Source organism: Phyllostomus hastatus, unplaced genomic scaffold, assembly GCF_019186645.2.
Source record: "Phyllostomus hastatus isolate PE091 unplaced genomic scaffold, TTU_PhHast_1.1 phas_contig_64, whole genome shotgun sequence".
Lineage (NCBI taxonomy): Eukaryota > Metazoa > Chordata > Mammalia > Chiroptera > Phyllostomidae > Phyllostomus > Phyllostomus hastatus.
Genome location: NW_025333928.1, coordinates 11660956 through 11683721, shown reverse-complemented (window position 1 = coordinate 11683721; position 22766 = coordinate 11660956). Strand labels below are relative to the sequence as shown.

General features: G+C 55.7%; 1 protein-coding gene and 1 pseudogene across 4 annotated transcripts; both read left to right on the top strand.

Annotated features, from left to right (window-relative positions):
• Positions 1-222: 222 nt before the first annotated feature.
• Positions 223-19412, top strand: LOC123825462 (annotated as a pseudogene).
• A 323-nt stretch (positions 19413-19735) lies between these two features.
• On the top strand, positions 19736-22764 carry GNG13 (G protein subunit gamma 13). Of its 4 annotated transcripts, none has more exons than XM_045848768.1 (3): positions 19736-19764; positions 22268-22393; positions 22568-22764. In XM_045848768.1, the coding sequence occupies exons 2-3, from the start codon at positions 22296-22298 to the stop codon at positions 22671-22673; spliced, it is 204 nt and encodes a 67-aa protein (XP_045704724.1). In that variant the 5' UTR covers positions 19736-19764; positions 22268-22295; the 3' UTR covers positions 22674-22764. The 4 variants fall into 4 exon arrangements, with proteins under 4 accessions (XP_045704724.1, XP_045704723.1, XP_045704722.1 ...); XM_045848767.1 differs by lacking the exon at positions 19736-19764 and adding an exon at positions 20032-20063; XM_045848766.1 differs by lacking the exon at positions 19736-19764 and adding an exon at positions 20559-20672.
• The last annotated feature ends 2 nt before the right edge of the window (positions 22765-22766 follow it).

The following is a 22766-nucleotide window of genomic DNA, read 5'->3' as shown; positions in this document are numbered from 1 at the left end:
CTTCTCACCATGTGTGTGTTTCACACTCAGAGTGCCTCAGCCCAGACTAGCTGCATTTCCAGGGCTCAGTGGCCGTGTGTGGCCAGTGGCACGGTGTGGGCAGCGTGACCCTGGGGTGCAGGTCATCTCTGCCCACTGCTTTGTGCCAGGCTCCTCCTAAGGTGCCTGCATGGGGGACAGTGAGCGAGTAGCAAGTCGACCAACAACCAAACAAGACAGCCCATGGCCACCGTTGGCCCCGCAGGTGGTGACGAGGTGGGTGACGGAGAACCTGTCGGAATGGCCACCGTGGCTCTCACCAGGCATCCTCATGCGTGTGACTCGTCTTTAAACCCTGCGTGGCAGTCCCTGATGCATCCCCACCGAGATTTCCAGGGAAGACGGGACAACCTGGGAGTCCAACTACTTCCTTAAGATCATCAGACTTCTAGATGGCTATCCAGAATGCGTCACTGTGCGAGCAGACACTGTGGGCTCCAAGCAGAGGCAGCAGACCCGCGTGTCCCTCCCAAGAAGGCCGCGGGGCTGATGGGCAGGAACACCGCGATGCGCCAAGCCATCCGGGAAACCTGGGAAACAGCGCAGCAGTTTCCCCAACCTCTGAAACTGTTGCCTCATATCTGGGGGAATGTGGGCTTTGTGTTCACCAGTGGGAGCCACACTGAAATTAGGGACGTGCTGGGGGCCAGTAAGGTGCCATTGCCCCCCATGAGGTCGTTGTGCCAGCCCAGAACGCTGGCCTGGGGCCCAAGAAGACCTCCTTCTCCCAGGCTCTAGGCGTCACCACTAAGGCCTCCAGGGCACTACTGAAGTCCTGAGTGATGTGCAGCTGATGAAGACTGGAGGCAAAGTGGGAGGCAGCGAAGTCACACTGCTGAGCACCTCCCCACTCTCCTTTGGGCTGATCATCCAGCAGGTGCTTGACAACAGCAGCATCTACAACCCGAAGTGCTTGACATCACAGAGGAAACTGCATTCCTGCTTCCCAGAGAGTGCCCAAAGTGCGGCCGGCACGTGTCTGCAGATGGGTGGGTTACCCAGCTGTTGCATCAGCACCCCATCCTATCATCCATGGATACGAGCGGGTCCTGGCTTTGTCTGCAGAGACCGATGACACCTTCCCACTTGCGGAAAAGGCCAAGGCCGTCTAGGCTGACCCGTCTGCACCTGTGGCTGCTGCTCCTGCTGCCACAGCCCCAGCCAAGGTTGAAGCAAAGGAAGAGTCAGACAAGGACATGAGATTTAGTCTGACTAATCACCAAAAGCAAACCAGCTCAGCCAGCTTTATTGTGAAACAAGGAAATAAAAACTTACTTCTCTTTAAAATCAAAAAAAAGAAGAAGAAGAATGTCCGTCGTGACCAGACGGGCTCCAGTGTCTCGTCCCGAGCCCACGGGGCAGCCGGGCAGACCGCACAGCAGTTGCCGAGTTCCTCAGTTCGGGGCCTCTGCCTCTGGGGCTTCACCAGTGTCCCCGGCTCCCAAAAATGTCCAAGGTATTTGGGCAACGACACCAAGAAACCAATGAAACTGCCCACTAAACTCTCCTTCAGCTGCCAAGGGACACCCTTTGGGACAACATTAAAATTCGGGGAGGGGGTGGAGGGGACGCCTTCTCAGTGGGTGTCTGTGAGTCTACAGCGACTGCCAAGACGCGCCTCGGGAAGAAAACAGTGCAGAGAAAACCAAGGAGGTTTCCATCTCTGGGAAAGTCAGCTGGTTTACGACCGGGTCGTCTGACCACAGCGCACCCCTGACCGCACATTCCTCTCAACTCAAGGGGAACACGCACCCCAGATCTCCCTGCAGACGGCGTCCACCCGCTGTCCAGACACGGCACAAAAGTCTCCTCTGCTGCATGTGGGCTCCTCCTGCCTCTGTAACGCTGATCTTCAAACTCGATGAATTTAAGATGCTGCGACACGTCAGGGTGAGGCCGTCTGAAATTTGCTCAAGGTCTCCGCTGAATTCCACATGGAATTTAATGTATAGACCCTGCCGGCCCTCACAGGAATAACGCAGACATGTGAGTCGGCGGCCCTCACACTCCCCACCACCAGTGACCGCCTTCGCGGTCTCCTCCAACGGACCTCAGCCCCCGTTTTCATGCAGAGTAATCCTTCCTTTCTCATCCTGCTGCAGTAAGAAGTAACAGCTGTTTTTAAAATTCACCATCCACACACAGTGACAGGAGACAGCCGCCCATCGGCACCTGGCTTTGCTAAAAAGTGGCTGGTTGGGGTAAACTCTTAATTCTTATTTAGAGGGAAGGGACGGCCAGTTAACTGCCAAGAAGAGCAAGGCTTGGGAGAGAGGAGGAGAGGCAGATAAGGAATCAGATTAACTTCGTTTGTGCAACACAGTGTTCTACCAGCTTACGACTGTAAAATTCTCACAAGCTTTAGAAAGAAAAGAAAAACCACACACACACACACACACACACACACACACACACGATGTCTGCAGAGCCCAAGGCCCAAAGCTGTCCTGACTTGAAAGTTGGAGCAAAAGCAAAATCACACGTGCAATAAAAGCAGAGAAGCTTAAAGGAGACACAGGCACATCAGCGACTTTAATGAATAAACACCCTCGGGTGCCTGCTTGCCGGGAACTGGGAAAGAAGTGGAGGCTTTAGAACAGAGCAGAGGAGTGAGGGGTGGGCGGTGGGGACTAAGAGGCATCTAATTTTATCTGGCTCCTTTCCAACAATAAAATCTAATCCATCATTTTCTCCGGGTGAAGGCTCTTAATGAAAATTTAGAGAGTGTGACTGAAATTTAGAACTCTCTGGGGATTCTGCTGGGAAGACGTCTAGCAGCCTCACAAAACTCACTGCAGCCGAGCCTGCCGAGAGGAGGGCTGCCTGCAAGGCCATGGGGCTGGAACGTGGCGCCCCCTCTGTGTCCCTGGGCATCGCAAGAAACCTCCTGAAGAGCAGGTCACGAGGCATTCACTCTACATCCCCCAGCCTCCCCTGGCCTGGGGAGGATGGGGTGTCTCCTCCGGGACCTCAGTTTACAACTCTTGATCTGTGCAACCAGGTGGGAGGGGGACAGAGAGAGGCAAATTCTTGGCTCGCCCATCAAAGCCATACGCTGTCACCCATGACACCGCCCCCGTCACCATCCTCACTCAGACAAAGATGGGGAAGGAGGTTAGCTCTTCTCTGCTGTGTAAATCCCCCTTCTATCCAACCACCACTCCGATCTAGTCCAAACATTGCCACCACCCCAAAATGAAACCCTGTACCCATGGCCATCCCCTTCCCCCAGCCTCTGGAAACCACTAATACCCTTTACCTCCATGGGTTTTCTTGTTGGGACATCTCCTGCAAGTGGAGTCGCACTGATACGTGGCCCTTCGCGTCTGGGTTATTTCACGAAGGTCCGTCCACACAGCGCGCCCGTGCTTCACTCTCTTCACAGCCGAATAATATTCCACTGTGCGAGGGGCCCGTTTTGCTAAACTGTTTGTCCCCCTGGAGACATCTGGGTTGATCACTGTCAACCCAGGGGCAGTTCATGTCCCTGTTTTCCACTCTCTTGAGGGGTCACCTGAAAGCGGAATTGCTGGATCACATGGTAATTCTATGTTTAACTTTTGAGGAACTGCCAGGCTGTTTACTACAACGGCTGCTCTATTTTACATTCCCCCAGCGATGAACGCATGTCCGTTTCCCCATGTCCTCACCAGCGTTTGCTACTTTGCATTTTGTGTTGTGACCACGTTCATGGGTGTGAAGTAGTATCTTGTGGCCGTTCTGATTTGCATTTGCTGAGCGGCTTTTCAGGTGCCCGTTGGCCTCTGCCTCTCTCCTCTGAGGAAACGTCTATTCAAGGCCACGGTGCCCTTTTCGACTGGGGGTATTTGTCTTTTTGTTGTTTCCACTCATCTGTCTTAAGCCCCTGTAACGTACATGCTCTGGGCGAGACCCTCCCAGGGTCCAGATACGAGTGGGACCCCCGGCGTTCAGTGAGAGGCTTGCAGGGCCCCCAACCACAGCCCACCCCCTGGAGTGTTGCAGGCTGGCTGAGGGGCAGCCACCAGTGGTCAGTGTCTGAAAAGGCCAGGTTGACACCTCCAACCAGTAAAACAGCCACCAGTGCTTCCAAACCATCAAAATGCAAGTTCACCACAACCTGACACCCTGGAAGGGTTGTAAGAACCAAAATGCGCCCTCAGGCAGAGGGAGAAAATGTTACACTGATGTCAGTTGCCCAATAATACAGAGCGATACAGATGCACCAGTAAACTTAAGAGTGGCAAATGCCAAACGCAAAAGATGTTTTCTACTATTTCAAAGTTGAGACACCAAGTCTGTTCCCTGCACGGCAGGCTCACTATTTCTTTAATTTTTCTGCCCATGATAAACAGGCAATTTGGACTCATTTCCACAAAAGCAGGGCCCACATAATTCTCAACAGATGTGCTCCAAGCACATGAGATGCGAGAGAGCCGCGTTGAACACTTTGCATTTTAAACCTGCAGTGTCTCTCCCTGAAAAGCCAGCCTGATTTAAAAGGAGCTACCTAAAATTCAGAAACCACATTTTTCGGCATCTACATGAAAACACAGGCATGGGCCTGCACGCTAGCGGCCTGACAACAAAGTCTCTGATGATGAGCTCTGCAAGTCGTGTCAGCATGCCTCCGTCCAGCAAGACCGGGCTGCTGTGTGCAGGGCCGCTCCTGGGTCCCCCGAATACCAGAGCTTCCCTGCAGCTGACTGAGACCCTTGCATCTCCTGATGGCCCAGGCATCGGAGCCACGGACTCCTGGTTCTCTCTGAGTAACAAGGAGTTGACAAGTCTGGATACAGCAGTGGCACGCAGCAAATCCCCCTTTTATTTCCTAGGCAGGACATTATCAATTCAATTAATACCACAAAGGAAGAACAAAAGCAATTTAAAAATTTCCAGTGTCTGTAGCCACTCAGAACCACGATGAGCGCCCTGCCCTGCGGAAGTGTGTATCCTGTCCCTTCTCCACCGGCCCCTTCTCTCCGTCACGGGGGACCTTTTCTCAGCTCCACGACACAATACTGCTTTTTTCCTGACGAAAAGTTGTCATTTGTCTGCCAAGGGGATCATGAGCGATCTTGATCTTTCCACTCAAAGTGTGATGAGCACGATGTCACACATAAGGGGAGGAGGGACAGATGGGGGTGCGGAGGTCCTCAGGGCCAGCACCCACTCTGACTCCCTTGCCTCCCCACCCCCATTTCCGGCCAGGTCAGGGCCTCGGTGGTGAAAAAAGCTGTAGGGAAAGGAAAACCTTTTCCTCTACCCTCTGAGGTCAGTGATTGGGGCCTGGGGATTAAACAGACAAACAACAGATTAACGGAAGAAAAAAGTTTATTCACATGCACATGGTAGCTAACAGAAGTAGCTGGCTGGGTAAATGGTTTCAATTAGATGCTTATATACATGAGTAGGGATAAGGGAGGGGAAGGAAAGGGCTCTTATGAAAAGAACAAATATGTTTCCTTAGGGAAGACAAATGAAGTTTTAGAACAATAGGGACAGAAGCAAGTTCGTGTTACTGTTGGCCGATGCAGGTACAAGTGGTCCCCCTGTCTCCTTCAGGGCTGTGAGAAGGGATTTGTGACAGGCTTTTTCACGCTCTCTCCTCGGGGAGCAGACTGCTGTGAAGGAGAAATTTACAGCAGCCTTATTTCCCAGAAGTTGCTGCTTTTAGTCTGACAAGGGAAGCTCCTAAAAGGTTGCTTTCTGCATCTATTGATTCTCGATTGCCTTCACCTCAAAACAAGCCTCATGCCAAAGCAATATACTTCAGGGTGGCAGATCCTAATGACATTTGCCCCATCACCCAGCACTGTGACCAAGTCCCCCTGGGCCAACAGGAGTCACTGCTGGGTGGGCTCGTGCTGCCCTTTCCTCTAAGAGCAGGCCGCAGTGGAGCCACGCAAAGGTCAGGGACAGTCGCAAGAACATCCCCTGACTGAAACTGTTCAGCTGGCGGCTTCCCAGAGCCCCAGTCACACCAGTATGCCGAACACACGCCAAGGTCAGCTGCCCTTCCATCCGCCCCCAGCGCCCACTCTCCCCTTGATTCACTCCTCCAGTAAAACCGTGGCTGTGTTTAGGGCACCTGATAAAGTATCGTGACCGTTATAAAACTCAAGGTTTCTGTCCTGACAGCCTGGAGTTTCTTCCACTTGGCAGAAGGTGAATAAATTCCCCTCCACTTCCAAAAAATACAGGCCTATCCCTGAAACACCAGGCCATTTGCGAGCCCAGCCCCCAGGCACAGGAGGCACGCGTGTCCACAGTGAGTGGGGCCATCCTGCTTTCCTGTCCCTTCCTCTCCCTGGTCTCACAGGGAGCTCAGAGCTCACGGGCAGGGAAATGGTGGCCCGTGTCATGGACAGAAAAGCTCCTCGCCCCCACAGGAAGGAAGAAAGGAGGTGTGTGCACTTTGAAATGGGAAGATCTACCTCTTCATCCATAGATGAAGCGATCCACTGGAGCCCCACTCAACACTTGGTTTGCTTTTCTGAAGGCAGACCACAGAAGTTCAGCTTCTGGGGAGCAGGGCTCTGTTTCTGCTGTAAGTACTTGAGGAAACCTCGGCTGGGGAGGCCACGGAGCAAGGGGCGCAGAAAGGTAGAGAGTCTGGAACAAGCTGTGGCTTGACAGAAATGAAGGGTCAAGACACGCTCTCACGAAATGCAGCGAGAACCACTGTGGTCATATCCTGCCAGGCGCACGAAGGCACCGCAGCTGCAGGCCTGGAGACGGGGGCGCAAAACCGTCCAGCGGCCCATGTCTGAGGGACAACGGAAAACACGGGCTCAGTAAGAACGTCTGTTAAAAGCCAGAAACCTCCACCATCATTGTGTCAGCAGAGAGTGGAACCCAATGCACTTTTTCTGGGAAGGACACAGGCTTTTCCACAAACCGGGTGCACCAGAAACAGCGAGGTATGAGGCCCAGATGGCCATGGGGTTCCAGGCTGCTCGCACAAGTGCTGAGCAGGGAAGAGGATGGCCTGGAGGTGGGTTCCAAAAGTGTCAGGTCTCCCAGCACCTTCCCCACCTCCAAGTCCAACTCAAGCCACTCGGCCCTGAGTGTCACCTTGTCCCCGCACACATGCAATCTCCCCTCTCCCCTCCTGCCTGCTCCTGCAGACCCGCCTCGGCAGGAACCGGTCACCCATGACCAGCAGCAGGCTACAAGAACAGCTGCCCTCTGCCAGGTCCCCTGCACCAGCAGGGTGAGGGTCCTCAACCCTCACCTGAGTCCTGAGAGATGAAGCAGCACCTCAAGGCCCCGAGAAACTCCCCCAGCCAGAGAGATGCCCCTAACAAGCCAGGCTGGCTGGGCAGGAATGCTCGTTGGGTCCTGGGGGTCTGAGGGGCTGAGGCCTGGTGGACTGTGCTCCCTGGGCTGAGCCTGGCCACCAGGGAGTGGACAGCCCCTTGCCAAAGCAGAGCCTCTGCGCCCCCTGAAATGAGGCCCCATGCCGGGAGGGGCTGCGGGGTTCCCTCCAAGTGGTCCCCTCCAGGAGTTCCCGCAAGGTGCTCCCACCAGGTGCTTCTAGCCAGATTCATTCACTAGGCACTCCCACCAGGGGCTCCCACCAGGGGCATGAGGGTGTCTGGCCCCATCTCAGCAAGACTGAGGGGGCAGCTTCTTAATGCCCAGAGTAATCCTGATTACAAATCCAACTTCTACAAGCTCATTTCTCCCCATAAAATTATATGAAATATTTTATGTCTGACCCTCCTTGTCTTAAACAAAAGGAAGCAAAAAGCATAAAATCAATGTGGACAGAACATCAAAAAAGGAAATGAGATGGCCATACCTGGTCCTCACAGTGGATGTAGGACACGGGGTCTGCGGAGCCAAGATGCTTTTCAGGGGACTGCACTCCCGCTCTCCTGAGAGTGTGTGGTGCTCCCCAGGCCACGACGTCATCACAGACGGAGGGCAGCACAGAGCGGAGAACGCAGCTCTTCCTTTAAGAGATCTACATAAATGTAAAAGGATGCTTCTGAATTTGTTAAGGGAAAATATAACTGTCATTAAAATGTAATGCTCACATACAGCGGATTTACTATTGTTAGTTTTAAGTGTAAAGTAGAAATATAACAGATTTCTCTATTTTCATTTCTAACACGGTAAAACACCCCTAGGGATGACCACAAAACAGAAGCTTGAAATGCATAGGCGCGTAGGAGCGTTTCGGGGTCCTGAGTGGGACTGCCAGTGGGCTGACGGCCATTCGAATCCAAAGTGGTGATGACATGGGCCTGCGGCTCCACCTAGAGGCAAGAGCCAGGCAGCTGGGAACACAGCTGACCACAGGCACTATCCGTCACACCACCTCAAGAGGCTTCTGTTTTCAAACTCTATCTGGGCAGGGCTGCTGGGACCCTCCTCCAAGACCCAACTGTGCATACCTTGGCCTGAGGCCTTGCTCAGGGTCCTGCAGATACCATGGAGAGCATTTTTCACAATGCACCGCTGTTAGATAGGGAATCCCAGAAGGTGGGACTTGGTGGTGTGCACATCCCTGACCTCGCCCAAAGGCTGGCCAGAGGCTAAGGAGGGAAGAAAGGCATGTGTGAGTACATACCGACAGGTGACAGGCGGGGACATAGAGGGACTCAGGATCCATCAGGATAGGACAATGGTGAAGCCACTTGGGGTATGTGGGTGTCGAGTTGCATGCCAGCCTCCAGCCACTAGATGGCAGTAGCACTCCAGTCGTGAGGGGCAGAAATGCACCCAGACCTGGCCCAGGATCCCCAGTAGACCAGACAGACCAGATCACCATCTGCACCATGGCAGAGATGGTGCTGGGCAGGATGGGACGTGGGTCACGGGGAGAGCAGGCTTCGCAGGGTACAAATGCTACAGCTCCTTTTCTTGTGTCTGACTAGACTATTCTTTCTCCAAGCCACACCTCCCCGCTTGCCAGCAACTTGCCCTCACAACCTGCCTCCTCAGTGTCCAGAGCCACCAGACCCTCAGGGACATCACCTGAAGTCCTTGGATCGAGTAACGTTGGGAGACAAGCTTTGCCTACTGTCACCCACCTGTTCAGCATGAAAGTTTTGCACACTTGACTGCCTGATGTCTCTGAGGAAGACCTTCCAAAAATTAACTGTGAGCAACAATTATGTAGCCCACTCAGGTTTCTAGAACAGCCATTTAGGAGGAAAGAAGGGTGTCCACTGCCTTGCCACCAAAAAGGCCCTATGGGTGAAGAGACCTGAGTGGAGAGACCTGAGTGGGGAGGCGTGAGTGAGGAAGCCTGAGTGTGGGGAACAGGGTTGAGGAGACCTGGGTGGAGAACATGAGTTAGGAGACCTCGGTGAGAAGACGGGGTAAGAACCTGGGGTGGGGAAATCTGTGGAGAGACGTAAGTGTGGGGAGACCTGGGGTGGGTAGATCTGGGTGAGGAGATCTGGTGTGGGGACCTGGGTGGGAAACCTGAGTGAGGACACCTCAGTAGGAAAATGTGGGTGGGAAGACCTGAAGAGGGGACCTAGGTGCAGCCTTGCCGGGCTCTGTCATCTTTCTCCAATCCTGCTCCACTTCACACGGAATCTCAACCCACTCGCTCACAGGGCCAGTGGCAAAAGTGCCTGGCTCCCTCCAAGGCCTTTTGTCAAAATTGTGTCAAAATTTAACACAAGTCTGGAAAATCGCTGTGTCCAACAAAGTCCGCACACATAGAGGTCAACGTGGACTTCCCCCCCAACTCCATCCTTCCGCCCCCGCCCCCACACCGCTGCCAGGCTCCAAGATGGCTGCCTCGTCACAAATGTGCCCCTTTTGTCTTTGACCCGGAAGTAATCTCCCAAGGTGGAGGGAGTGCGCAGGGCTCGGAGGGCAATTGAAACAGCGGGACAGCACGAGGCGGAGGCTGTAGTGGACCTTAGGGTTCCACCTGGGCAGGGCAGAGCCGGACCAGTGTCCTTAGAGGGGAAGCTGCAGGAGAGTCGGGCCGTGGTCGGAGGGTCCCCACAACTACCTGGAGGATGCGTCCGCGGGTGGGGCGTGTACTCGGTGGGGCTGACCAAAGGGGCGCGGAGGGGTGACAGGTGAAGCTAGGGCTGGCTAGCTTTCATGAGCTGATCCAGAGGAGGCGGAGGTCCCGCAGCTTGTCTCTCATTTGAGCTGCCAGGCATCTCTGCCCTTTCTTTAAGGACAAGGACAGAGACACAGTTAGGCAGCCAGTGCTCAGTTCAGCCTCCCTGCAGCGAGGGCAGAGCCACCCAGACTCTTTACCTCCCTCTTCTCCAGCTTTTGTCCCTTCTTTTCTGAATATTCTCTAGCCGGAGTGGGTACTGGGCCTGTTTTAGTAAGACCTTTGAGCTAACAGTGATTTTTTTAAAAAACAAAACAGAGCCTAGCCTACACAGGAGCCTCTCATGCAAACTGCAGGTCAGGGCACTGAACTGCATGCCTGCATGTAGTTTCACCATCTGAGCCAGCCTTTATAAAGGAGTTCCTGGATTCCTATTTCAACCAGTAGAACTGAGGCCTTCCTTGTGGAGTGGGGAGCTGCACAGCTATTTCTCCGTTCTGGCCCTCTCCCCATCACTTTCTTCACCAACCAATCAGAGCTGCTTCATTCTGGCCAATCAGAATAGTGCCTTTTGGACCAATCAAACTGTAAATACTTGGAGGTCTCATTCACAGAAGGATGGGCCAATCAGGGACCAGGGTTGAGGACTTCTGTCTATATAAGTAAGTTCCATTCTAGCTGTGGAGCACCTTTTTCCTCCCAAAGTTGAGGAGTGTGGTTTTTCTTCCTGGAGCTGAAGATGTGTCACCAGAGCAGACCGGCACAGAATGGAGCACACCAGAGCAGAGTGGAGCAGACAACTGCAGGGCGAAGCAGACCAGCACAGAGTAGAGCTGTCTAGCCAGAGAGGAGCCTGGCCCCAGGGCCTCCTCACAGCTGTGCTTTATCACAAGTGAGCTGTTTAGCACTGAATAAAGTTTCCTTCACCACACCTCAAATTGGGGGTTCCTGTTGGCATTGAATTAGTGCCAACGACCAGTCTGTTCTGCAGCTGCTACAGAGCATCTTCTGTCCTTGCCCTGGCTGAGTGGGGCTATTTCCTATCCTAGAGCTTGGGAGAGGTGTGCAGAGCACAGCCGTCTGTCCTCAAGGTCTGTGCCTGCTGGGTTTGAGGTTGGAAAGGGGCAAGGGTTCGAGGATGCAGTGCCCTAGCAGGTGCTCTCTGGAGTAGGTGGTCTCTTCGCCCCTGCTGGTTTCGGCTGTCCTTGGTGACTGTCCCCAGTGTTTGTATAAGGGCAAGTCAGCCTGGTTTTCCAACAGAAGGAGTTTGCCATCTAGCTGGGCACCAACAGGTGCTGGGGCTCCGACTGCAGACACCATGGGCCCAGCAGACACCGTCCTCGACAAGTCTGTGATTTGGACCAGAGTTGATGAGACAGTGTGGACACAGCTTTGGAAACCCCACCCTTCTGGTGGAGCCTTCTGATGTGTGGTGCAGGCCAGGGCAGTTTCACCCTGGATGTGGTGTTGTGGGTGACCTATAGCTGCCTCTGCCAGGCTGGCGGGCTGGGTGCGTCCGAGGGGCCAAACGGCCCTTCAGGGAACCTCCCAGAAACACCCAGCAGGTGTTCATAAAGCAGTGCTACAAGAGACTCACGTAGGACACTGGGGGCACACTCACCGTTCAGGTAGGCAGCCCATCCCAGCAGGGCCAGCTTCGGGGTCCAGACAGGGTGGAAAAGGGTCCAGCACCACATCTGGGACTTTTTCACGGCCTGGGGTCCTCCAAGGGCCCTGGCACGTTTGGCAATTAGACAACTGTGGCCACGGCATGTTCCCTGTCTCCTTTCCAGCTGATGTGGTCCTGGAGGAAAGGCTACCCGAGGAGCTCGTGGACAAGGAATGCGAGCTCACAGCAACTTTCTGCAGGAGACAGAACGTGGTACCCCACTCAAGATACACATCGGAGGGCATCTGCCATGGCCAGACCCACCGAGGGGCCTGGAACCTGGTGGGGGCCATTTCTCACCGAGCCACCCCTTCATCTGTAAATCTTGTAGGTTGTCACGCCAGCTCCGTGTGTGACTTCTCGGTGTGGTTTCTACTGGGGCTGCATGTGTTTAGACTTTTCTAAACTAAAAATATTTTATGTTGAGCACCATTACACTAAAGGTCATTACAAAAGGTACCAGAACCTTTATTTGGCTCTAAGTTCTCTGAGAAAATGGACTGTCAGCCTCTGTCCTAGAAACCCTTTGTCTAACAGACACCTTTTAACAATGGCATTGGTTACAATACAGATGGTGTGCTACAGAATTGTACACCTGAAACCTACATAATTGTATTAATCAATGTCACCCCAATAAAGTCAATAAATAAAAACATAATTAGTAAATGTACAGAAATTTTATGAGATAAATATATAATTTAAAAAATTTTTTTAAAAGGACATTTATTGCATTGGGATTTCCTGTCAAAATTCCTGCCTGAAGGAAAATTTGTAAGAATAAGCCAAGGGTGCTGGCTAGGCCTTGTGTATGGCCCACGAGTGCTCCAGTCCCACGTGTTTCAGGCAGACTGAGAGTGCGACGGCCCTTCCCATTGGCCGGAACTTGGACACGTGCAGCCTGTGCTACTGCTGCACCTGCGACAGGCCCCGCCTCCAAGGCGAGTGTGGGCACGGAGCCAACGCAGGGTCTCTGGGTCTGTGGCTCAGGCGCGGGAGGCCTCGACAGGGAGGGCTTTGCCTGTGCAGTGGGCTCATTTCCAGTGGGATGCGGCTCCTGGTTCAGATTAGCAGTCCTCACAGGAACTGGGGCTCCCTTCAGTACTGTTCCCCAGGTCATTGTGAAGCTCAGGTGATGTTTCTGAAGTGTTACAGGTTAGTTTTAGGTGAACCTGCAGAGTAAGCCTGGCATACCTCAGGACCATGAACCAGGGGAAGGCCAGCCTGTCTCCCCACCCAGGCAGGCCCTGCCGTCTGGGGCATGGTCTGAATGAGGCCACAGGCCTGAGTTTGCTCCTGTCAGGCACTCCTGTGAACTTCACTCTCTCCCATGTCAGAGATACCCTCCTGGGAGGTTTCACTGGAAATAGAGATGTCCAGATTCCTGTAAGTCTAGTGTCTGCCTCTGAGACTAAGTTCCCCATCCTGACCAGCAAAAAGGCCATGCTCTGTACAGGCTGCATCCGGGAAGTGGCAGACAGGACCTGGGCAGGTAGAGGGAATCCCACGCTGAACCCAGGCTAGGGAGGGGGGTGAAAGTCCACAGTCCCCAAAGAAACCCCTGTCACCCAGGAGTCCTGTCCAGGAAAAGAGATTTTTTGATAGTTGAGGGTCCCCATCAACCATTCGGGCTGTGCAGTCACTGAAGCTTCCCATCAGCTTCTGATGAAAAAAAAAAAAAATAGACAGCCAGGTGTCCAGATGTTTGAGGAAAGCCACCAATGTGAAAGACACAAAAGCAAAAGAAAAGGCCCTGAGGGTGTCCTCAGAGAGGACAAGAGTTGGTGTCCAAGAAGCAAGGAATGCAGATGTCACAGAGGAGCAACAGGACAGAGTGCTGCCTTAGTCTCCCGGGCTGATGTGACCATCTACCCCAGACAGGGGCAGGGTGCGGCCTAAGACTGCAGAGCGGCCCAAAGTACAGGTCAAGGTGTCAAGGGGGTGCACACGCACACCTCCCTGGAGGCCTGGCTTGGCTTCTGTCCCCCATCCCCTCAGAGGCCTCAAGAAATGGTGTTTTCTAAGTATGTTATCTTTACCAGCAAGAGGCATTCTTCACAATGACTAAAGCGGCTTCTGTGTGCATCGTGGGATCGTTCCCAGGCAGCATTTCAGATCAAAGTGTAGCCCTGGCTGAGCTCAGTGCTTGTGACACGGCTCTGTCCAGGGCCCCTTCCTCAACCCCTCAGTGCCAGTTCTGGACACCATCAGCCCTGTAATGCTGCAATGCCCACAAGAGGAGGGGCTGGCTGGAGTAGCGCAGCCTGTCACTGGCAGGCATCCCTGTCACCTTCAACTCAGAGCTCTTAGAGATTGACAGAGACCTGTGGTGTGGCGTTGAGCAGCTGAGTCTAGGCCCCAGGTGTCTGCAGGGTGCCATCAGGGTGCTGACAGCCAGCCCCACCCTGCCCCTTCCAGGAAAGCATCTGCTGCAGTTTGTGCAGGAGCTTGCCATGCTGTACCCACATCACCTCCACAGAGCGACACCACAGGACTCACAGGCCTGCATGTGTTGGTTATGGCCACACTCGAGACAGTGCCCTCTCCACCAGCAGCGCCAGGCACCTGTGCACCCAGAGGGTGGCTGCCAAGCGTCCAGGTGTCAGGACCAGTAGGTACATGGAAACAGACTGTGCCCCTGAGCTCCAGAGCAGAAAGCAGTGCTCCCTCCGCTGGCGGGTGGGGAGAGCTCCCCTGCAGGCACCCACTGTGGCCTCACAGGTGGGGATCAAGGACAGGCTCCGAGAAGTCCTGACAGCCACCCCCAACTTCGGGGGTCAGTTTGACATTTAGCATCCAGAAATGGGGCTGCTGAGTGGTGCTCCTGCTTGTCTATCAGTAATGCCTCCTTAAGTTGGAAACCATGTAAAAGTAAACTTACAGTGCTCAGTTACACCTAATATAAAGGAATTGGGCACTTTTTAACTCTTGGGACTCTGGGGTTGGGTTGGTTTTGTTTGTTTGTTTTGGTGGTGTTTTCGCTGGAAGCCAGGCACAGCAGGAGCACCACAAGGCATCTGCCATCACGCTGTTGGGAGCCCTTAAGGAAACCGCACTGCACGAGGACACTTCCCCGTAAGCAGTCCCTGTGCTGCTGCCCATGTACACCCTGGTCCTGGCTGTGTGCCAAGGATGCTTACGTCCACAAGTGGCACCCACTGTGTCCCTTTCACAGAGTCTCAGCAGAACACTAGAAGCCCGGAGTTGGCAGTGCCTGTCCTCATGGCCAAGTCCGAAGGCCTGAGATGGCTTTGTCATGCCTGCTCTCTGTCTGGGCAGCTCCTGCCGGTACTGTGGCCACAGGCCAAGCCTCAAGGGCCAGCTACAGACTCTCAGGCAGGTGGCCTTCTGCAGTCTTGAGCAGGGGACCTTTCCAGATTTCCCTTCTGGCTGTGAGATGCGTCCAGGTGTTCTGTTGGACAGCCAGTGCCCACACTTCAGTTTACACACATTCATTCTGGGCAGTTAGAATCTCTCTGTGCTCTTGTGCTGCAGGATGTGTGTGTGTATGCATGAGGCATGCATGTGTGTGTACACACATGCAAGCCATGTGTGTTTAGTGTAAGTGTGCATGGGAGATGTAAGTTCACACAAAGCCTATGTGAATGCAGGAGTGTGAGATGTGTGAGGCATGCATGCATGGTGTGCATGTTTAAGGCATCACAGTATACATATTTTAGGCATGCATGCATGGAAGGCATGTGTGTGTGTGCCTGTGAGATGTGCAGTGTGTGAGGCATGCATGTGCACATGTATGACTCACATGAGGTGGAACAGCCCTCGCAGGCTCACATAGTCACCTCCCCGCCCTCTGGAGCTGAGTCACAGTCTGGAATGCAGTGGTCCAAGGAGGCAGCGGGAGGAGGGTCCTGGCCTTCACTAGCAGAGGAGGCACCTCTTGACTGTTCAAGTGGCAGGTCCCTGGGCCCTCTTCACCAGGGTTCTGTCTCACTCTTGCTCATGGTCTGCACAGGAGATGGTCACTGTGGCCCACTTGAAGCCCAGCGCCAGCCCTTCCTCACTAGCCCAGGATTACGTGACACCTCCAGCAGACAGTGGTGCTCAGTGATTTCCCCCAAATTCTGAGTGAAAAGCTCACCTGCTTCTTCTAGTCAGTCTCCCTCCCCGATTTCTCTTCCCTAATCCCCTCACTGTCCCCTCACACTGCTTCAGCTTCACAAACTGGTGAGTGAGTAGGAGGGGGCTTAAAACTCTGGGGGCTATGGTGGGCTGGCCCAGCGGCCCTGTCTGTCTGCTCCACATGCATGCTGACCCTGACTGGCCAGGCACTTGGTTCACTGTGCACCCAGCTCCCTGGGTAAGTGGGCCCTGCTGTAGCCTCTGCTCACTCTTTGAGCGCATTTCCCAGGTAGGCGGGCAGGTGGGCTTCCGCGCTGACTGTGGGCTGATGCTCTAGTGGACCCACTGCCTGCATTCTCTGAGCCTGTGGAGCAGCCAGCAGTGGAGCTGAAGGCAGGGCCTGGGCGCTGCTGGCCTGGGTGCTCACCATCCCTGAGCAAGAAGATGAAGACTCGTTCCTGGGACCTATTGCATCTGTCCACTTTTCAGTTTGAACATTGTGCTGTGGGACCACGTGCTGCTGACCACAGTTTTAAAAGGCCAAAGCATTACTAGACAACTGAAAAAGAATGGAAACCAGGAGTTTCTCTGGAAAGTTTTCACTGTCAGCAGAGCCAAGCAGGATCAGTTGGAAAGCCGCACAGGGCAGTAAGTTCTCAAATTCAGTCCCAGGTGCAGCTCTGTGGGGGCACCACAGGGGCAGCTCTGCCTGTCCTGCCTGCCAGCGCTGGGCAGCGCCTGCCCGCCCCTGACCAGCGCCTGCCAGCGCCAGGCGGCAGCAGTCCGCACAGTCTCTGGCTATGGTGTCCTAGAGTCCCCTGCTGGGGGACCTTGGCCCAGGGGCTGTTCTGGGCAGTCTGGACCCCTCACGTTCATGGTGGTTATTCATCTCCCGAGCTGGGGTTCATGCAGTACCAGGAGCTCTACACATTGTCAGTTATAAAACTAGCCCTCACGAAAATCTGTGGCCTGGGCAAGGCTTGGGTGGGCCAACTCTTCACCCCTACCCGCCCTGCTGTTCTGAGCCCCAGAGTCGGCACCGAGGTCCGGGGAAGCTCCTCTGGCCCTTCCCTGCCCGCTTCCCCCATGTGACCTCTTGCACATGGTATGGCTTAGCTCCCCCACACACACACCCTGGGGTGCTCTCGGGCTTCCAGACACAGGGGTGGGTGGGGAGAGTCCTGGCATCCAGGAGTTTTGCCAGTTTTCCTGTGGTTTCATCTCTACCATGCTGGTTTGTGAAGGCAGCAAACACCTCGCACCCTTACTGTCCACCATTCTTTCCAGTATGTACTCTTTATTTCTTTAGAACTCTTTAGCTCCTGTTCCCAGTTCTGGGCCCTTCTTAGAAAGGCCTTCCCTGCTGCGACATTATCAAGAACGACTTGCTATGTTTTCATCCAAAGCTTTCCCACGTAATTTAAAGCCTGCATGGCCCCAACTTTATCTGAAGTCTGGGGCTCCAGCCTGCACCCGCTCAGGGTGAGAGGCTGGTGTCTCCCAGGGGTCTCCTCCCTCTCGCTGTCCTATGCACTGGGGATGACGGCCATCAAAGCCCACACGCCCACTCAGTAGCCACGAGGGTCCTCAGGAGTGTCTTGGTGACAGGGTTACCTCTTCCTGCCTCGGTTCAGGTACAAAGAACTCCTCTGCTGCTTGAAAGCCGTAAGGTGTGAAATGCCATTGGCTGAGAAAGGAGCTGATTTCTCTCTACACATGTCCCCTTTCTTCTCAAGTCTACATGGACTTTGAGTCCAAATGATAGTTGTCACAATGAATCCCAAGTGGCTTGTGCAGGGAGGTGTGTGCCCCTCCTCAGAAGCCCCTCCTCCCTCCACCCGAGGATGCAGGAGCCCCTTCTACTTGCGCGGTGCAGGGACTCCGCCGTGCTGACTGCAGGCCCCTGGTGTCCCTGAGCAGCCCAGCCTGCTGCGCCACCTGCCAGCTCACGCCCGCCTACTTCCAGAACTACCTGAGGATGCTCTGACCAAGCAGCATCCCCACAGGAAACGACCTCTACAGCTGCGATAAGGGGGTGTGGTCTGCAAGGGTGACAAGCTGCTCAGAACAGCACCCCGATTTCTGACTGTGTCTGTGCCTGTCTGATCGGTGTCCACAGAAGGGCACCGAACCTGCCGAGCTCAACCCAGGCTTCTTGGCCCAAGTCCCCCAGTAAAGCGCCGGGCCGTCATGAAGCAGGCCCCGAGGGTACGCTACAGGAACCTGTCCCTGTACAGAGGCAGTGCTCGCCCTACACACCCTCCTGCATCACCAGGCAGATGTGCCTCACACATTCCCTTGGAAGCCCGACAGGGGCCCCTCGGGCCACACCCACTGAGCACCTGTGTCACAGGGCGTCCTGATCTCTGTCCTGGGCTGCAGCCCCACCCAGGAACAGCATGCCCCCCTGACCTCACTGGCCCTGCAGGTACCCCAGCCCTACTTCCAGACAGTAAGCTTCTCCTCCAGCCTGGGGAACATTGTCCAGTTACGGCAAACGTGGTGTCTGCACTTGGAGGCACCCAGGCCCTGCACCCCTGGGGTTGGTGGACCGTTTGGCGTCAGGCCATGGCCGTGGCAGTTGGCCTCCTGAGTCACTCCTCCATCCCTAAGCCCTTCCCAACAACGGCATGAGGGGCCAGTCTCTGGAGAACCCAAGAGGCACTGTGCCCCCACATGGAGCTGCAGCTGACAGCAGCTGGGCGTGGCACTGGGTGGCTCAAAGGTGACCTGGTGAGAGACAGGCCGAAGGTCAGAGCCACCTTGGGAACAGGTGGGGAGAGCACCCGTGTGTGGGTCCTGTCTGGTTGGGCAATTTCCTGCCCTTCCTCTCTGAGCCTTCCTCAGGACCCTGCCCAGAAGGCGTCAAAGCAACCCATGCACGTGCTTTGATTCTTCCTGAATGCAGAAAGCATCACTGCCACAGGGCCTCACTGCCCTTGCCTCCTATGTTTGCCACGCCCCCTGGGAGGCCTGGCCCAAATCACCTTTCCCATGAGGGGCCTCTGCAAGCCTGGGGCTTGGAGCAGCCGTTTCTAGGCCAGCGAGGAGCTCCGCTGGCTCTCACCAGCAGCCCAGTTACTGGAGCTAATTTCAGAAAGGCGGTTGTCTCCCTGGACCCACTCTGGGAGTCTGTGTGTTGGCACTCAGCTGGAGGACAAGCTGCCCCTGCTTCTTTGAGCCTCCTCCTCCCACAATGAATCCTAGGGCCTCTGAGCACTCTGCACCCGCCCAGACCCCACAGGAGGCTCCAGCGAGAGGGGCCCTGGACCTGGATGTGTTTGGGGCCACCAGTCCACCTCCCAGGAAGGTGGGGAACAGGAGTCACAGGGCTCCCCAACTCTCACCTGGGGGCAGCTTCATAAGCTCACACAAGCAGACATTCTCCAGCTCGGCCCCCAAACAGCTGTGGCCTTCATCACATGGGTCCGCCTGAGTCAGCTCGATGACCGCTTCCTGACCCCAGGTGTCTCCACAGCTGCACCAGAGGCTGTTCCAGCGTGCGGGCGGGGAAGTGCTGCGCCCCACACAGCTCCCCTGCAGGCCCAGGCCCGGCTATGCCGAGCCGAGGACATCCCGGAGAACTCCGGCACTGAGATCACATAGAACTTTCTCATTCCACAGCGAAGAATCCAAACAGCACCTGCAAAGCAGGCCCCTGGAGCCAAGCACAATGGTCCACACCTGGTGAGATCAAACCAGGGCTTCTCTTTCGGGGGGGTTTCTTGGGATACTGTCGGGCCACAGCCTGGTCCCGGACGCCCATCTACTGTGCCAGCCAAGGGGAAGGTGTGATGAGGCAGTGGAATCTACGCAGCCTAGGTCTCAGTCCAAACCCTGAGCCAGTCTTGGGGACTGACAAGAACCCCTGCCCTCAGCCTCCTACCAGTGTGAGCAGAGCCCCCAGTCCCAGGAGAGGCCCGGGCAGCTCAGTCACGGTACCAGAGGGGCCAGGCAGGTAGGTGAGCGCAGGCCCCAGGCGGTTGGGGCATGGGGGGGAAGGGGGGGGGGAGGGAAGCCAGCACTGTGGCCATCTGTCCTGAGAACGAGGACGCCCTTGGGTCTAAGCCCTCGCCCCCACCAAATCCATAAAGTAATCCCTACTTTCCCCGATATGCCCCAGTTCCAGAGCGCCTCTTGATCTGCCATCGGGTACAGGCTCGAGGGACCAGGAGGCATCACTGGCTCCTTTTACAGAATCACAACAGGAAGGACCTTGGTGTCTGAAGGGGCAGGGGCACCCCTCCTGCCTTCCAGGTGGGGCAGAATGGCTGATCACAGGCCCTCAGCCCAGGGGAGACCACAGGAGCACTTGCTAAGGACCTGGTCCAGGCCTCGCCTGCCCCAACTGGGGAGCCTCAGGTCCAGCCTCCTTAGAGAACTTGGTTGGAGAGCTGGGCTCTGCTACCTGGGAGCCTGCTCAGGATACAGCCTGGCACCTGCGTCACCCAATGGCCCTGGGGGCACCGCTTCCCTTAGAGTAAGGCACAGGAGCGGGCCCACTGGGCATGCCCAGGGCACCATCTGAGAAGGGAGTACAGTTCTGGCCTGGGTGGCATCTGCTGTGAGAGCTGAGGGGCCAGGAAGGAGGGCCCCACCTCTCAGGGCCAGAGCTAAACTCACCCTGCATCTCCCACTCTTGGAGACTAGCAGGGCCAGGCCAAGTCCCCAGGGTCAGCTCAGCCCTGAGGAGGGCGGGTGGAGGGTGGGGGCGGGGCCAGGGCTGGGCCCCAGGTGGCGGGAGTGGGCGGCACCTACTGGGCTCTGCCTGTGTGCCAGCCTCACTCACCCATCATTTAGTACTTGCTGTCACTTTGCCATCACTTGGCCCTCATCATCACTTCTCCCTCACCATCACTGCCCAAGGTAGGTCTGATGGACGGGTGGTCCCTGAGGCTGAGCGGGGAACTGAGGCCCGGGGTTCCAAGACTTGCCCTGGTCTCACTGAGCTGACCTGGACAGACCTAACCCAAGACGAGACACCTCTGCCTGTGTGTCTTTCAGCCCAGGGCAGCCGCAGAGTATCCCAAGGGACCAAGCCAAATGCTGAGGAGGACCCCTCTGTCTGCGGGCGGAGTAGGGTGGGGCAGCCCACAGGAAGGGGAGCAGAATTCGCCCCTGCAGTGCCTGCCAAGTACCTGTGTGGGGGTGGTGCAAGTTGAGGGGCAGGCAGGGTGCATGGGGCTGCAAAGCCGGGCTCAGCTGCACACAGGTAGGGCCAGGTGGCAGCGAAGGGGGTTGTGTATAGGACCACTGCCACCTCCAGACTGCAATGCCCCGCACCCCCCTAATGCACGTAGTTGTCCACGTGAGAGCCTGCTCTGGGGGTTGAAACTTGGGGTCTCTGGAAGAGAAGCCACTGCACACCCCCTCTTAGATGCCCGTCAGAGCTGCGCCACCTCCCTGGGCTCTCACCCTCGCTCCCGGCTGTCCCATAGCTGCTCCCAGTCTGGCCACTTTCCCCAACCACCACAAAGACCAGGGCCATCCCCTCCTCCCAGGATGGAGACCGTCCATCTGCAGCAGGCAGGGTCACGCTCCTGTCAGCCTGCAGCCTCCCGGCCCACGCTCCCAGTCAGGAAAGCCAGTCCCCTGGCTCCCAGAATCAGGGATGAAGTAATGAGGCTCCCTGGGCCGCTGGAGTGGGGAGGTAACAAGTGACTTGCCCTCACGTGTCCCAAACTGGGTGGTCTCCTGGGGGACTCATGGCTTTACCAAGCTGGTTCACAAAGTAGCCCATGCAGTTTGTGAAGCTCCAGGGGAGACACTGGGCAACAGGAGACGTACCTATTCCGAGTCTGGATCTACTGATCCCCCAAGATCCCCAACATCCCCAGCCCCCAGCCAGAGATGCAAAGTGCAGTCAAATCTCCTAGCCCAGGGATTAAGTTGCATTCAGTGGGGGCTTTGCCCATGCAAAGCACGGGAGGCTCACGGCAGGGCCAGGCAGGGTCCCGCCCCTTACATGACAGTCTGCGCTCCACCTCTGCAACCAGGAATAGGGAGTGGGCCTCACAGTTGGAAGGTGGGGGGACTGGTATAGCTTCCTGGGAACCTGTTTGTGCTGTGCCAGTCCTGCTACCTCCCCAGCAGAGACTGTGCCCCAAACCTCTGCAACCCAGAGGCTCAGCCTTGGTAAAGCTTTGATTGGATGAGGATGCAGCTCCAAGGGTACAAAGTTCCCTCTGCAGTTAATTAGCCCCTTGGGGCAGGGCGGTCCAGGCACATGGGACCTCATTAGTGGGGCCTCACATCCAGGCCCTGCACCCCGTACTGCACCAGAGCTGGTGGTGTAGCCCCCAGGGACACCCCCAGACAGCGGTTTGGGTGTTAGTGTGCAAGGATGGGCCCCTCCCTCCTTTTGTGTGGAGGTCTCACCAGTGGAGAGGGACCACCTGGGGGAAATTAAAGGCCAACAGCCCCGAGGCTCTGTTACTTCTTCCCATGTCTTCCCACCCCAGGCTGGCTACTTCCGAAGCCCCCGACGCCATGGAGGAGTGGGATGTGCCCCAGATGAAGAAGGAGGTCGAGAGCCTCAAGTATCAGCTGGCCTTCAAAAGGGAGATGTCATCCAAGACCATTCCTGAGTGAGTCCCCAGACCAAGCCTCAGCCTCACCCCAGCCAGGGCCGGCTGCTGATTTGCATATCACTTCCCCGCCCTGCACTCATCTGCATAAGCCAAGATCTATCACTCTCACAGCCACTGGGCAGCTCTCGGGGCCTGCTGCCCACCTGCTCAACCCCATCTCCCCACCCACAGGCTTCTCAAGTGGATTGAGGATGGCATCCCCAAAGACCCCTTCCTGAACCCTGATCTCATGAAGAACAACCCGTGGGTGGAAAAGGGCAAGTGTGCCATCCTATGAGACCCCCCACACTCCCGGGTTCATGCCTCTTTGTGAAAAGGACAACTCTGTAAAGGTGTGACTTTTATAAAGACTTCTGGGGGTGTCTGTGCT

Coding starts and splice junctions, on each gene's coding strand:
- GNG13 (XM_045848765.1), top strand. CDS start 22,251: ATGTCTTCCCACCCCAGGCTGGCTACTTCCGAAGCCCCCGACGCCATG. Junction 22,394..22,567: donor TCATCCAAGACCATTCCTGA/GTGAGTCCCCAG, acceptor CCCCACCCACAG/GCTTCTCAAGTGGATTGAGG.